This window comes from Podarcis filfolensis (genome assembly GCF_964270895.1).
Source record: "Podarcis filfolensis genome assembly, chromosome: 10".
Taxonomy (NCBI): Eukaryota; Metazoa; Chordata; class Lepidosauria; order Squamata; family Lacertidae; genus Podarcis; species Podarcis filfolensis.
Genome location: NC_139612.1, coordinates 34566063 through 34583232, shown reverse-complemented (window position 1 = coordinate 34583232; position 17170 = coordinate 34566063). Strand labels below are relative to the sequence as shown.

The 17170-nt window shown below is 42.0% G+C and overlaps 1 protein-coding gene across 9 annotated transcripts in view; it reads right to left on the bottom strand.

Moving 5' to 3' along the window:
• NAV3 (neuron navigator 3) overlaps nt 1–17170 on the bottom strand; it is a 448840-nt gene that overhangs the window by 56974 nt on the left and 374696 nt on the right. For 7 of the 9 annotated variants that reach the window (XM_083573283.1, XM_083573285.1, XM_083573286.1 and 4 more), the window contains 4 exons: nt 13077–13215; nt 11050–11326; nt 8686–9394; nt 5468–5956 (listed from right to left, as the gene is read on the bottom strand). In XM_083573283.1, coding sequence (XP_083429409.1) covers nt 5468–5956; nt 8686–9394; nt 11050–11326; nt 13077–13215 — 1614 coding nt within the window. The remainder of the gene's footprint in view (nt 1–5467; nt 5957–8685; nt 9395–11049; nt 11327–13076; nt 13216–17170) is intronic. The other 2 variants (XM_083573284.1, XM_083573287.1) reach the window with 1 other exon arrangement.

Here is a 17170-nt window from a genome sequence, read left to right as displayed (position 1 = left end):
ATATCCAAATAAAAAACAAGCACGTATCAGGATATTATAATGATGTGCTGCATCAAACTGACAGAACCATGATTTATTTATTTTGCCTAACCCGTACTACAATTTAGAAACCCACTTATATAGAGGACTTAGTTTAGTTTGGAGGATGAGATATGGATGTTGGTCCAAGACTCCTGGGTCCCTTGAATGGCCACAACTAGAGAGGTGCACAGCTTGTCACATTTTCCATTTATTTGTTCAATTGCATCAGATGCCCATAGAAAGTCCAGGCATTGTCTTAAATATATTTTGGTTTTAGGAGCCTCACACTGCTCATCAGGTGTGCATTAGTATGTGCATCCAAATACTGGAGCTTTCCACTTCTTTCAGTAGAATACATAACGAAACACAGAAGCCCTGGCTAGCTTATATATGCTAGAATTTGCTTATTTAGCACATCCATTTCCCCTGCCCCCAAACTGAATGCCAGTCAGACAGGTGGGACCATAATCTCCAAATGAGATATCAAATCCATTTGGTTACCATGGCTTTGTTTCTCCATCTGTGGACATGGCAAGGGATGTGGGGTTGTTGCAGGCTAAAAACAGAAAAAATGTTGCTATATACCCTAAACCTGATAGACACTGAATGACGTATATACCATATTTTTCGTCCCATAGGACACACCGGCCCATAGGACGCACCTAGTTTTTTGGGGGGGAAATAAAGGGGAATATTTTTCCCATTATTTCCTCCCCAAAATCAGGCCGGGGAATCCAAACCAGGTTGGGGAACAGAGGTATGGCGGCGCTCCACCTCCCCACTGTCCCCCGAGCTTGTGGGGCTGCCCGATGTCTGCCCGAAGCACGGGGCACTCTGCTTCAGCGCACCCCGCGCTCCATGCAGCAGGCTGCTATCCGCAGCCTAGGGAGCCCTGCGGGAACTCCCGCAGGGCTCCCCAGGGTGCGGATATCTGCCCGGTGCGCGGGGCGCTCTGCTTCAGGGCGCCCACGCGCCGGACAGCAGGCTGCTATCCACAGCCTAGGGAGCCCTGCGGGAACTCCCGCAGGCTCCCCAGGCTTGCTGATAGCTTCCTGAAGCCTGGAGAGCAAGAGGGGTCGGTGCGCACCGACCCCTCTCGCTCTCCAAGCTTCAGCGAAAACCTGTATTCGCCTCATAGGACGCACACAGATTTCCCCTTCATTTTTGGAGGGGTAAAAGTGCGTCCTATAGGGCAAAAAATACGGTAAATATTAATAAAATAAGCCATGTTGGTTTCTAACATGAATATGAACAGATAGAAACTAAACCACCTACTTCAAACACTACTTAATAGCGCCTAATAATGATTATTTTCCTACTAAAAACAAGTGTATCAGCTTTAGAAAATTGTGTTATTTTGCAGTTTGGGCTTTAAAATAATTTACGTAGACATGAAATTTGTTGGAAATTTTAAAGAGGATATCATTTTATGTGTGCAAATTTTATTTTATGTAGTTTTATGTAATTACAAAGTAGTATCAGTACATATTAACCTGCTTTGCTATATCTGATGCTACTAGTGATGCAAACTTTGTCTATGCTTTCCCTTCCATGCATAGACCTAATGTGTTGAGGGGAGAACATGACCGTGCCCTTTGGCTCTGTTCCCCAGTATGTGGCAGAATGCCTGTTTAAGTGCATATGGCTATGTTTGCATATGGAGGGAAGGTTCTGAACAAATATTAAGTAGCAGTTAGTCTGTGACTGTTACATTGGAGTGTGATTGTTTGTTGAGGCATAGATCATCCTGCTGGCATTGTATTGACTGAATGTTCATTGGTAGGGCAGAGTTTCTTCTTTTATTTATTTAAACAAAATTGATATACCACTCAAATGAAAAACCTTTTTTTAGCATTTTCATCTGCTTATGTGCTCCAATTTGAATTCCTTCCCATTTCATTTTTTAAAAATGGTTTAGTTCCACCTAAGGCCAACTCGGGACACGGGTGGCGCTGTGGGTTAAACCACAGAGCCTAGGACTTGCCGATCAGAAGGTCAGCGGTTCAAATCCCCGCGACGGGGTGAGCTCCCATTGCTCGGTCCCTGCTCCTGCCAACCTAGCCATTCGGAAGCACGTCAAAGTGCAAGTATATAAATATGTACCATTCCGGTGCGAAGGTAAACGCGTTTCCATGCGCTGCTCTGGTTCGCCAGAAGCGGCTTAGTCATGCTGGCCACATGACCTGGAAGCTGTACACTGGCTCCCTCGGCCAATAAAGTGAGATGAGCGCCGCAACCCCAGAGTCGGTCACAACTGGACTAATGGTCAGGGGTCCCTTTACCTTTAAGGCCAACTCATGAGAGTAAAACCTGCTGGGAAAGGTGGGGGGAGGGTTGCTAATATCATTAAATTCAGCACAAGTAAGAAGGGATCTGCTCCAAATGAATGGCTTCCTCTTTGAAAAGGAATATATTTGGAGACAATTGCATTCTCTGTGGCCAGTATACTGCCAAAGTAACATTTTAGGGTTTCTCTGTTGTAATGCAAGCCTGCACACATTGTGATTTCCCCAAGTACACATGCTGAATGCTTGACAATCTCACTATTTTTATAACTCCAAGCAAGCTTGGGTCACAAATCATGCAGACCTATTTTAATACATTCTTTTAAAATCCAGATGACCAACAATTATTTTATCTGTTTTGACAGATTGGGGGAAATCCCCCCACCCCAAATGCATCCAAGTTAAGCTAGAGGGAAAGGGAGCTGGGTAGAATATTTTTTATCTCTTGCAGTTAAATTATTTATGGAAGCGTATAATCGGTCTTATGTAACTGCTCCCACAGAAAAACAATGACAGCATCAATCCAGAAAGCTAAGGAGTAGTTTTAGCTTTCTCTGGATTGATGTTATCATCGTGGGAATTTAGGTGTGCTTAACCTTCCTTGGTTTGGGGCCTCATTAAGCACATTTTTAATCTTTTGCAGATAATGTAGCAAATCTAAGATTGACCTAACCTTGTACCTGCATTTGTGAACTGTGCATATTCACAACGAGGTAGTAACTCAGTGGTAGATAAGGACCTATGTTTAGTTCAAATATCAAGTAAAAAGCCAGAAGTCATCCCTTAATTCAGTCACCATTATGGTTTAGGGAATACAATGAATATGTACATTATGGCCACACTGCATATGCAAATCCAAAGCCACATTTGTAACAAATCATCATCTCCCTGCTGAAGAGAAAGAAGGTATAGAAAAGTGACTGGCTTACGCAAAAGATATATCAGTTACAGCTCAGAGAAATCCTGAAAACTGGCAGGACAGAAGAGGACAGCTAAATGGACGCTTTCCTGCAAGTTGGAGCCCCCTTCAGCCTAGTTTGTCAGCCATCTGCTGTGCCTTGAATGGACACCAATATAATTGAGGGATGGAGTGGTTTTTGCCTGCCCTCACTTGGAAAATGCTATGAGAGGGATGTTTAAAGGACTGGACTATGGTTAGAGAGCTAATTGGCTTTTGCTGAGAACCTGTACTGCTAGAGAATCAGTCAGTTTATGCTATGTGTTTTGCCTCTTTAACTGCTTAACATTTGTAAATACACATATATTAGGAGTCTACAAACACTGCTCCATTCAGTAGAGTACTCATTCAATTTCAATGCTCTCTCAAAGAATACTTGGAAAAATGCAAAGCCAAGACTAAATTATTATTTTATCTAAATACCCTCGAGGCAGAAATAAACTCAATAGCTATTTCAAAAATTATTTTATAATGTCTCCCTGTAGTTATATTTGCTAAAGAACAAATATGGAGAATCCTTGAGATTTAATACAGTGTACAAATCTGCAACAGAGCTCATATAGCATAGTATATAAGAGAATAGGAAAGACACTGATTTGAATAGGAGCAGTCTGTGCTCATTGCTTATGTCAACCTTGATTTAACATTATGAGAACTAGTTAAGATGAACACAATTAGGGTTGGGACAATTTTGACAGGTGGGCGGGACAACCTGTATGCCAATCGTGTGATATCATAAAGATGCCATGTGATTGACAGATGTGCTGCCCCACCTGCCTATCAAAGTTGGCCCATGATCGTGACCCTGATCCAGAGAATGTGGGTAAAAATACCAATGTGCCTTATTATCTTTTTATATGGGACTGCCTCTCCTGGTATGCCCTGTGGAGGACCTTAAGGTCCATAAATAGCAATACTCTAGAGGTCCCGGGCCCTAAGGAAGTCAGATTAGTTGCCCTTGGTGAAGTTTTGATGTTTTCTCCCCCCAAACAGTTTTTGATCTGGGCTTCCACTGAAATGAGGCTGCATTTTAAGTAGTATTTTAATCTTGTTTTTAAGTTGTATTTTAATAAAAAAAATTATACCTGATGTTAGCTGCCCTGAGCCCAGTCTTGGCCAGGGAGGGCAGGGTATAAATAAAATTAAATAGATAAATAAATAAGAAGATAATGCCTATGAAGTGCTTTTTTTATAGTGCATCACAATGGCTACCTGTGAACATTTGCCTATAAATTTGTATTTTTAATGTGATAGCATTTACTCTCTGCATAGGTACACTGGCTGCGTTATACTCAGATTCACTCAAAATCATTATACAGATAGGAGAATATAAGTTGGAGTGCTTAATGGCCAGTTTAAAGTTTTGATGCTATGGAAACTATTAGCCTTTTAAAATGTTTAAATGTTTTAGAATGTTTCATGACTCACTTTGTAACTTCAGACTAAGTTTTTTTCAAATTATAAACTGAATAAATTTTAGAGAAACAGTGTTACTATTTAATTTATAAATCTGTGGTTTGATTTTCACGTTACTCTTCCTAAATATACCATCTACCCACATAATCTTGATTGGAACGTTTTCCAGAGTGTGGAAGAAGGTTTTTTTGTTGTTGGTTCTAGTTTATTGTGTATGCCCAATGCACACTTTCCCTCCTTTCAGTCTCTGGGTCAAACAAATATGGAAGTGGGGTTTTTTTGGAGCTGCAAGTATTTGTAACCTAACATAAACATAGGAACTGATGGTAATTTCCCAGGTGTAAACTAAATTACTCCAGAATAAATGTAACAAAAAATGTCCCAGATATGAAGCAGTGGTGGGCTCTCAAATTTCAGCGGCACCCTGTACAACACTAAAATTTGGCACCTTCATCTCTTTTCTGCAGCATTGATGTGGTGCTCCCTGCAAAATGGTGCTCTGAGTGGCTGCCCCGTTTGAAGTACCCTAAAACTTGCTCTGATGAAAGCCCCCAATGGAATCATCTGTTCTACTGAGCATAAAGACAATGGAAGCACCATAGAGCTTTCTACAAGGGACACCGTCAAAAAGCATTACCAGTTATTTTACTTTTCCCTCCTTTCCTTCCTCCCCTACCCTCTTAACATTGTTGGTTTTGATTTGAGGATATATTTTGAAAGCCATGCTTCTGGCTGCTTCCATTTGTTATGACCCTTATCAAAATACTTCTCTCCGTGGCAAACTCACCTTTCTGAAAGGGTAGATCTCACACTTCCAGTTCTCATGAGCAGGCTCTGAACCTCTTGAGTGCTTGTGGTCAGTCCAGACAGGGAGCCATGGTGGCTGAGAGGGAGGTCAATAGATTCAGAGCTTGTGTGGAGGCTAGTCATTGACTGGTAACTTGGTGTGTCCTTACTGCCAGCAGAGGAACTACTCAGGTTTGCAGCCCACACAAGACCGCCTGACGTGAAAGAGTGGGCTGACGCCGGGCTAGAAGCCAAGGAGTGACTTAAACTTACAACATCTGTATTCAAGTCCGAGGGTTTGCTGAAGAGAGGGCTACTGCCGCCACTCTGCCCACCTGCACTGCCCATGCTACCTGTACCTGAGGATGGAGATTCCAGGCTGCCTTGCCGAGCTAACGTGGTACTAGGGCTGGGCATTGCAGATGTGGATTTGGCACCTTCTGTATTTGGTGCAGGGGCAGTTTTGCCACTTGCTTTGGCACCAAACAACCTACAGGAAAAAAAACAAGCGAAACAAACAAAAGTGTTATTTGGAAAAGCCAAAGTTTCACGTAATAATGCTCTGAAAGCCAAGGCACAGGAATAATGAAAACAGCTAATAGAAGGCCCTTCTCCCTCCCCCCCCATTGCTTCTCACAATCAAATCCGCTTAAGCCCTTGGACATACTTTATTTTACTGTTTCGAAAGCATTAATTCCAAGATTTGTCTTTTGAGAGGAAACAGACCTTCTCAGGGAGATGAAAAGCACAACAGCCCTGTGTGATGAGATTGCGTAAAAAGATTAAACTTTCACCCAAATCCAGTGGTTAGCACAAAATCTTCAGTAGTTAAGACATTTGTTTTTAAATTAGCACAGCATGGTTTGGACAGCCTTGTAAATAGTTGGACCCCCCCCCCATTTCAAAATCTTTTTAAAATTATTTTTAAAGAAGGAATTATACTTATATGACATGCAAGATGCTAATTTGAGGTCTGTTCCCTATCCGCGTATGTGTGAAAAGATTTTGCAATTGTGTGTGGGTGTGGAGAAATACTATTTTAAGTTTTGGATATACAGTTAAGGCTATGACAATTTCTCTTTCTGCGAGGTCTGAAATATTCTACATCACCTTATGCAAAGGGTTTTCTAGATTTACAGTGCAGTGTACTAAAAGGAAACAAGAAGCAACTGGCATAACGTTTATGATAAAAACCATAGCAACCAAAATAGCACATTTGATAACTCGTATGCAAAAGCATTGTGCTGGCAATTAGCCACAAGAGGGCAGCATTGACTTTGTTTTAGCAAAGAAATAGGCTTGAATTCCTTAGAAAGATTTATGGTTTGATGTATATTCCAAAGTTGCTAAGATCAGTAAATGCTGATGTTCAGATGTCACCAGCAGTGTAAAATAGAATGATGGATTTTATTTTGCACCCCCTCCCGTCTGAGTTCCTACTGAAAATCCTGTTATAATATTAGAAGATCCAAAACCTATGGGTTGTATTCAAACCAGCTTTACTCAGTGTAGACCCATTTAAATCGATGGCCTAGTAGGCCCATTCATTAAATTGTGTCTATTCTGAGTAAAAGTTAGCTGACTACAACCCAGAACGTTTTTAAAACAATTTGCAAAATATATAGTTAATGAAATTCAGTTTCCTCATCTGAATCCATTAGCTATTCAGGAAAAATTACAATCAGAAAATACAATCAGAAAAATTACAGTCAGATAGAGCGACATTTATTCCATAATAATCCCTCACCAGGAAACCTTTCAGTTTGTTAAGGGAATACCAAGCTGTCTCCGATATGCCCTTCTCGGCCACTACCTATAAAAATCACATTGTTTCAGTTCCTCCAGGTCCCACTTCCAGCCCTATGTATGTGGGTGCTATTGTTGGCTAGATGGGAAAACTGCATTTGCTAACAGTTGCTACAAGCAAAACTTCCCAACCCCAGCTATGCTGTTGCACCCTGAGTTAGCCACCTGGAATAGCATCAATCTGCTGTTAATGACTGGATTTAGGCCCTGCCCCAATTATTTCATCCCTGATGGACACTCTTCAGAGTCTCTAAAGAGGACACAAACAGCATGCTGCTGTATGGAGTTTTAGAGAGAGGCACGCACACAGCATACAGCTTTATTGATTTTCAAATGATTTAGCGATAAAAGTTCATGGGTTGGAATGCCAATGGGGGTGGGAGGCGACTCTCATCGGCTGCTTTTCACTTCACAGCCATGCGGTTCTCTCAGATGCCTACTTGAAAGGCTCTGCGCTTGTACTCCAGAACCTTCCTAGGGTTACTTTATGTGAGAAATAAATATTCGCATTTCTATTGCAGAATCAGAACGGACTGGTGTTCACTTATCTAAATATAAAACATCACTTCCGAGAGCCGGAGGTGACTGCGGGAAGCAGAATAGAAGTCTGTGATTGCTCTGTAGAATTCTCGGGAAGGAAACAGAATAAATAGTGGAATATGAGGCCAATATTAATATCAGTTGCTTAAAAAAGAAAACTTGTTCAGTTCATACTTACAGATGAAAAAAGGGGTCTCGTCTGATTATAAGCGATGGAACTAGGTATCAATGTGGGGAGGATAGAAAGTTGCCTTATACTGGTTCTGACCATCTAACTCAATATTGTTTACACTGACTGGCAGCATTCCAGGATTTCTGGCAGGGTCCTCTTCCAGCACTACCTGGCGATATTGGAGATTGAACCTGAGAGCTTCTGAATGGAAAGCAGATGTTCTACCACTGAGCTATGGCACTTTCCCTCACACAAAAACAAGCTGAGTCCAGACCCCCTGCTACACAGGTGGCAGATTGTAGGTTTGGAGAGAATGAACCTATGTTCAACCTATAAATACAGTGGTACCTTGGGTTAAGTACTTAATTTATTCTGGAGGTCCATACTTAACCTGAAACTGTTCTTAACCTGAAACACCACTTTAGCTAATGGGGCCTCCTGCTGCCGCCGGAGCACGATTTCTGTTCTCATCCTGAAGCAAAGTTCTTAACCCAAGGTACTATTTCTGGGTTAGCGTATGTAACCTGAAGCGTATGTAACCCGAGGTACGACTGTACACTAAAATATTACAAATGCCCCAAGTCTGCAGTGATCTCATTCCAAAAGAAACCAGGCCTATGTGGCATGCTGTTCCTCTGGAACTTCTCGACTCTGGGGTGTGGACTGAGCATAACATTGCCATTTCACAGAAAACCCCTTACCTTCTAAATGTGGGCGAGGCAATGTCTGGATATTTTGAACCTGGCTGCCTGAGGCCTGGTGTTCCACAGGCACTGGCTGAGGTTGGACTTGATTTTGGAGAGCTGGACAGCGACACACTCTCAGAATCAGAAACGGCCACTTTTTCCTTCTCTTTGTCTGTCTGGTTGATGGTAACAGGGCTGGAGCGCCCTGAGCCAATCTTCGTAGGTTCTCTCAGTTTGTTGGTAGCGGCGGCCCCTGCAGACTTGCTGCTCACGTTGGAGTCGATGCTGCTGGTGCTTGACCTGTGTCCGCCTCTGCCAGGAATCCCACTTGTGCTTGACTTCGAAGGACGCGGCAAACTTCGGTATTGCAGGGTAGTCTTTGAGCTCACGTGCAGCACGCCGTCGTCTTGATTCTGTGAGCCGTCTAGGCTGGTTTTCCTCCCTGCATTGGACTTCCCACCAATAGCTGCAGACTTGGGCATCTTCCCCAAGGTTGCCGATCCACTTGTTATGGTTGCACCGCTTGCAGAGATTATGGTTGAAGAGCCAACCCCAGCTTTCTTGAAACCAAAGGAACCGGTAGCTGTTGATCTGCCAATGCCCGAGGGTGGCTTTTTCCCCTCGTCGCCACTGCTTTTCCCTGCATCTGAAGGTGAGCGCTGGATAGAAGCTCCTTTGAGGGGAGTTTTTCCTTTTTCTGAAGCCTTTGCATCATCTGTTTTTCCTAACAGAAAGCAGAGTTTTTGTAGTAATTCATATTTGCAGCAGTACATTTTCAGTAATACATGCAAATATGTAGAATGGCAGTTTTGTTATGGTTTTTGTAAGAGAGAAGTGGTTTGGCCCCTACTGGCATTTCAGGATGAGAGGTGTGTAAAACTGCCAGGCAGAATTCCACCATGCACTGTACTCATTTTGTCAATGGCCATAGATCACTTGAGATATTCTGGTTGATTCACTGAACTACATTCCCCACCCCCGTCATACCTCCCCATTATTAACATTAAATGGACCATAGATGTCTGCATACTTCACTCACCCATGTACAGCAATGAACTGATTCAGTTTTTAAACCCATATACACAAATTCACAAGACCCTGTCAGGATGTTTGGAAGTAGTCAGAACCTATGGAGACTATTTCATCAGAGAGTTCAGTTAAACTCAATTTAGGTGGAGTTCTGAACTACTCACAGTGGCCAGTCAGATGCCTTTACCACCTTTCCCCTCAAATAATATACACTTGCTTTGAGCCAGAAATCATTTGCTATTAATATTGTAAGGTAAAGGTAAAGGACCCCGGACGGTTAAGTCCAGTCAAAGGCGACTATGGGGTAGCGGCACTCATCTCACTTTCAGGCTGAGGGAGCTGGCATTTGCCAACAGACAGCTTTCTGGGTCATGTGGCCAGCATCACTAAACCGCTTCTGGCGCAACGGAACACCGTGACGGAAACCAGAGCCGCACGGAAACGCCGTACAAGGAAAAACAGAATGGCACTATTACTACTTGTGATCCGGACTTATAATTCACATGATGCAACCTAGAATTACAAGTATGCTACTAAAAACCCTTGATGCTTTTCACTTGCACTGCTGTTCAGGTGTCACCTATTCTGTACTTCTGTACCTGATTTTTGCTTCCTAAGTACATAATGCTATATTTATTTTTGTTGAAATTGGCTCCGTTAGTTTTGGCCCAGAACGTATTAATGTGAAGTAAGAGCCGATCTGCTTTCTTTAATTGTATTGCATTGGTAAGTTGGAATCCTTCCTATGACTTGTAAAATATTGTATGCTTGTAATTCCAAGCATTGTGAAACAAGCATACCGAATTATAATATATTCATCACCACTCACATTAAAATTCATTGTTATTGTCTATCCCGACACATGCAACCATTATTAGCTGTTTGCAGTTAATAATAACACTTAGCTAAATTTGGTTGGCGTAGCCTTATAGCTTGTACTAAAAGCTGTTGGAAACACCTCGGGCCTATTACTTAGGAATAATTGCAGGTTTCAGATGTGGCGTCCAACGAACTAAAATGTGTCTATTGATTTTCATTTCGTTCATCTATCAATTTTTAGTCACTCGTTACTAACACAAACATGCATAGTGCTATTTTAAAGTAATCTTTCACAAAGGCCGAACCTTCCTTATTACCAGCCCAACTCATACACCTCACGCTTAGGAATTACCTGAATAGCAACTCTAATTCTCTCTAGAACTCTATAGCTGCCTCTTTCTACTCAAAAAGTGAAGACGTCATGTGGAAATTTCCCTAACCCATTCTCAGGGTCTTATGAATGAGAACAATAACTTGGAGCAATTTGCACAACCGACTGCAAGTTCAGTTTCTGATGATGCTCATTCCTACCAGGCGTCTTGAGAGTGCTTGTTCCTGTTTTGTGCCTAGATGGCGCTGCTCCTACTTGTGCAGTCATGCCTCTTCTCCAGGAGCCAGTCTGAGAGACAGACAGAGAGGTTTTCTGGCCCCCCTTCTCAGCATCTTCAAGCGCTCCAGAGGGATGGCCCTTCCATTTGCCACTGCCGTCAATGTTGCTGTCAAAATCTTCCTCTGGTTTCTTCAGTTCCTCGCTGCTGCCCCACGGTTCGCCATCTGTTACTGAACGTTTCTCTGAATCAGTCTTCAGCTATGAGGAATTGATATCATGAAAATTACTCACTAATTGTCTGGCTTTTATTTTCTTTCATTTACGGCATGAGAGTGCAGGGATTAGGAGTAGGAAACAAAGATTCACTTTAACATCTTTCTTCCCTAGCTCCAAATGCTTAATAGTCTCTCTGAGAAGCTTTTCCCCACTAATTTTATGAACAACACTACTTATACTGCTGGCACTAATGGTGTCATTTCAGGGAGATGTCTCAAATGTTATTAGCTTGAAACAACACTGGTTTGTAAATGTCAATTAATTTTTATTTTTTTAATATTTTTTTTAAAAAACACCTATCCAAAAGAAGCAGTGTTTCTCTGAAGCTTCCATATCTGCCTGAATCCCCTTGATTAGAACAGGCTTCCTCAACCTCGGCCCTCCAGATGTTTTTGGCCTACAACTCCCATGATCCCTAGCTAGCAGGACCAGTGGTCAGGGATGATGGGAATTGTAGTCTCAAAACATCTGGAGGGCCGAGGTTGAGGAAGCCTGGATTAGAACATCAGCATTGCCTAAGAGACCCTAAGACAATGGCCCCCATAAAATGAAAAGCTAGAGAATATGAAAAATGAATAATCTCTTGCTCCAGATTTTTCCAGACTCCAACACCCAAATCTTGGCATAATGAAACTAGTCCAATGGACTTAGAATTACATAACGAGTTAACCTGGAATCTTATTAGTATAAGCCTATTAATGTTAATACCACTAAGTAAATGTATCTGGGTGTACTGCTGCAGCCTTCCACCCCAAAGCAAGCTTCCATGGAGCTCAGCAGGTGCCAGGACTACTACAAGAATGGAGGCATTGAGGACAGCTCCACATAGGCGCTTATAACCAGGCCCATGTAGAGCTTGCCTGAGGCCTGGGGCGGGAGTCTTGTTAGAATAAAGTTATAAGCTCAAACCGATAAGGTGACTTCTTTCCATTGGCTTTAAAACAGGAACAATGAACAGGGTCTCTTTAGCTTGATTTCATTTTTATTTTTAAGAGCCTTGGGCTCATGCGCCAAAAACAGAAAACAAGAAGCAGATTCAAATGTGTCAAAAGTTTGCAATATGCTTACCAAAGTTGTCAGTGCTGCAATAATTGGCTTGACTGAAATGTGGCTCTCATTAGGGGCCAATAGACCAACATAGGGCACAACAGCTCTTTAAAATAGCCGGGCTGCGATCTGTATCCTTACACATGGCGCTTGCATTTATAAAAGGGGTGTGATAATCTCGAATAGCATGACACTTTACCTTTAAACCACCCCCTCCTCATCAGAATAAAGTACAGAAGTTCCTAGAAATTTCAAGCTGTGAGCAATAGAAAATGTGATAGCGCCATTAAACTCCAGCAGTGTTTATGACTCTCCACAGGCCCTTGATGAGGAAACAGGTCTTCCTCTTTGGTACACGAAGATACATGCACAGAAGTTGGCGTTTGTTTGTCTTTGTATTCAATTAACTGTTTCATTGTGGTTTTATGATGTCACTGTATCATCAGATTTGCATAATTATATCTGCAAATTATGCTGGGAGAGGCTTAGGAGGATTGTGGTTATTGCAAACAAAGAAAAATAAACCACCCTGCAAAAATAAATAAAAAGGACATTTGGAAAAGGGGGGGGGGAAATTGTGTGTGTGCAATAGTGAAATGGAAAAATAAGCAATAAAGCCCCTAAGCAGTGGCCTGGATTCATCAGGCTGCCAGTGCTAGACAGAGCAGAAAATGTCAACACCTACATGGGTATGTGCATTCTTTCTTGAAGAGGCAGTAATATTGGAATAAGAGCTGACCGATGATGTTGTGTTCAGATCATCTGTGCTGATGTTATCCAAAGTATCACTGAGGCCGCTGCTAACTGAACTGCTGTCATCCCAGCTGCAGGCAGGTGGAGGCGGGGGAGAGAAAGAAAGAGAAGATGAGTATGTCATCTATTCACACCTTGATGAGAAAATGCAAATAGAAATCAGCTAGTTCACCATTCCCCACCACCACCAAAAAAAAGAGGTTAGAAATTAAACAATACCTTAGAAATTAAACATGACATTGTATCATTTTCTAGGTGTTTTTAATTAACCATTCATTTCTTGCTAAAAAATATATGCCTTGCTAGCAACTCCATCAGGAAGCCATTCAAAAAATGCAATTTCAATTTTTAGCAGGGCCAGGTATATATATATGTTGTTAGAGCAGGTCGCTTCATGGTTCGTTGCAATCGCCTTTGGAACACTGCCAAGTGAAATTCATTATACTGGCCTGAATTTCTGGCCTTAGTTTTATTATTAAGCTTGAAACACTTCTATGGGTTTCCCGGGAAAAAGAAAAGAAATATTTCTTTTGGATGTACTCTAACCAACTGTCAAGCCCGATTCGTGCTTTAGATCTCAGATTAGGTTTGAAGTTTGTCCACCCTGTCTAGCCAACACCAACAATGCCTGAAGGAGGAAAGCATGATTGCAAAAACGGGAGGATATGCAGTGGACGTGTGTCAGGGAGCAATGATTGGATGCAGATCCTTGATGTAAATCCATTGCACGTTTTCAGCAAGCCTGCCTGCACAGCTTGTGACCGATTGATGTAGTGAAGGCTGCCAACTACACAGGGGAGTGACAACCACCCCCTGCTCTGTCCATCCCAGATAAGCAGAAATTTCCCTATCAGAAATTTGCGACTTTTCATGAGATTCCTATTGCTTGCTTCAAAATTCCTCAGATGTTTGCCAAACAGGAGCCACCAAGATTGCTTTGAACTCTCACATTTATTTGTTGTGAGTTACCCTGAAGCGCTTTTTTTGTATTTTATAGCATGTGGTAGGACATAAATTGAATGAATAAATTGCAACAGTATTTTGGCCACAGGACTGAAGCTGAGCAATTCCCTTGTCCCTTATTGATTACTTTCTGCCCCAGGTTCAAAACCACCTATTAAGACATTAATTATCTTTAGTACTCAGTTTTGAGAGGATTTGAGAGTATTTGTATCCAGGCTTTCCATACTCTCTATAGACACCCCCCCCCCATAATAATAATTCAGTAGCACACTTCAAAAACAATTCTGGGCTGTGTCCAAGTTTTAGTTTAAGTAAGAGATGACCATTAAAAGTAGATGTTGAGCTACTTGATAAATGGAGTTGGGTCAGCCAGATTTTTAGTTGATTTGCACAGTCATGGCAGGCATTTTACCATCTGCTGACTCCCACATCAAGAAAGAAAGCCACCACACTATGAAAAGCTGTTTTTCACTTGAGTGTACCACATTAGCCTTTTCAGTGACACTTCTTGATGTGTAAGCAAATGCAGCTGTTGCTTCATCTCACAGCTGTTGCATGAACAGTACACCCTCCCCAATCTATTAAAAGAAGCTGGTGGGGTGAGGTGTGAGGTGGCCAGACATGATGGAGCTGAGCGATTAGAAAGACTTCTGCAGGCAGAAACTCAATCATTTGAGGAATGTTTAACAACTGCTGTTTAAAAAAAAAATCAAAGCGACTTCATGATTTTTTACAATAAACGTTTAGACCCTTCACTGCTGCTGTATCATGTCAATGATAATGTCCATGTGTAATCGGAAACATGCCATTAAATAAGAATTTCCCTAAGCAACTGCCTGCGAGATAAAATAATTATCTCAAATTAGAGAGTGCTATTAATTTTGTTTGCTATATTTGCTAGATTTAATCGGCTTTCTCTGAAACCCATGCAATGAACTTATCACTGGGTTAGGTCATCAGAAGTTCAATTCAAGCACTTCATGCTCATCTGATGGGCCAAACTGCATGGAGGAAGAAACAAAATAAAAAATTCCTTCCAGTAGCACCTTAGAGACTAAGTTTGTTATTGGTAGAGCTTTTGTGTGCATGCACACTTCTTCAGATACACTGAAACGGAAGTCTGGTGACTTCTGTTACATATATAGTGAGAGGGTGGGGAGGCGTATTACTCAGAAGGGTGGTGGGAATGGGTGATTGGCTGATAGGTGTGGTAAACCTGTTGACGACTGTTAACGACTGCAATTAGTCTTACAGGAAAAAGCAAGGGGTGAGATGGCTAAAAATAGCTTTATCGTGTATAATGAGAGAAGAATCCAATGTCTCTATTCAGAATAGGTCTCTCCATGGTTTTAAGTTTGGTAATAAGTTGCAATTCAGCAACTTCTCTTTCCAGTCTATTTCTGAAATTATTTTATAATAAGACAGCTACTTTGAGATCTTTGTATCTGAAGAAGTGTGCATGCACACGAAAGCTCATACCAATAACAAACTTAGTTGGTCTCTAAGGTGCTACTGGAAGGAATTTTTTATTTTGTTTCAACTACGGCAGACCAATACGGCTACCTACCTGTAACTATGCATGGAGGAAGATGTGACTTTGAGCAGTCACATGTAAAGCAGGGGCAGAGTGCAATTTAAAAGCATAAAAAGCACACACAGGCAAGTCTCATCCACTACTTCTTCCTCTGAAGGAAACCTCCCTATAGCTGATTTCTTTACAGCTGTGCTGACCTCTGGTAATGGAGCCTGGAAGAGGGATAACCTCATTTTAAGACCAGGGGGTGGGCTAATCCACGGACCATATCTGTGCATGAAGCAATTACTGATGCCCCCCCCCAACAATACAGCTGCTGCATTGGTGCAAATGTGAGCAGGAGGTGATGCTGAGCAGCAGGTGGTCTGTTGAGCCCTCTCAGGGTGCTAGTGTGAGCAAAGAGTTTTCAAACCTCTCCACTCAAGACTAGAGCAACGTTGGTGATGTGGACCTCTCCAAAGCCTTGCTCAACAGACAATGGTGAATAGCAACGCTTTTGCCTTCTGTCCTGATTCACTGTGGCTTTCTGCCTTGAATAGCACAGTAATAGGTGCTTCTGGAGCAATGCAGTGGAATTGTCCATCAAGTAATAATGAAGAGAGTTTTTCTAGGGGAGGGACAGCTCGCCAGGAAAACTCCACCTGTCTTTGAGGGTTTTTTCATTGGAGGAGATTGGAGGAAACTGTCTCCTTTCATTTGCAGGTAGGAAGTGAAGAAAGACCCTTTGCTCCACTCCTTCCCCACCCCCACTCCCAATTACTGGGCACAAATGAGTTGATTTAACATGGAATAAGGAGGGAAGGGAGTGTGGGAATCTAAAATGGAACAGCAGAAGAATTTAACAGAATAAGGGGTGGAGTGCATATAGCTCAGTAAATTTAATTATTGATAACATATTGAATCAATAAATAAGGGAGAGAGGAATTTTGGCTTTGGTTATGCTCGCTTTAAAACTTTGGCCACACCTATCTTTACACTCCAGCCACACCCACTTTGACATGTGGCTCCCAAAAGGTTTGCCCTGGATCTTTGTGGCCCTCAGCCCAAAAAAGGTTAGCCATGTCATCCCTGTTTTAGGAAATGGACTACAGTTTAGGGAAGAGAGAGAAGTAGCAGATAGGGGGAAGAATTCTGAATCCACAGACAAAAAGGTTCCTTGTGTACTTTAAATCACCTTTTCCCATTTTCCCACTTTATAAGTGAGGTTGATTTTAAATTAGCTTTTCCCCCACCTTCTATCCTGAGCTAGTATTTTCAAGTGGCACATTTCTCTAGATATGAATAGGCTTTTTTTTATACCATCACTTGTGAAAACACCTTTAAGATAAACACCTACAAGTTTTGAAGGTCAGGTGTTAAGCGGTTTTGCCATTCTAGAACTATACAGTACACAATGACAGAGGTAAATGTGTTCTTTTACGGATCGATAGTAAGGTGAAGAATCTTGGAGTTTGGCCTCATAAGCAGCTTTGCTCATTAAATAACAACCTAAATTTAGCCATCGAGCTGAATTAGGGCAGGAAAAGGAC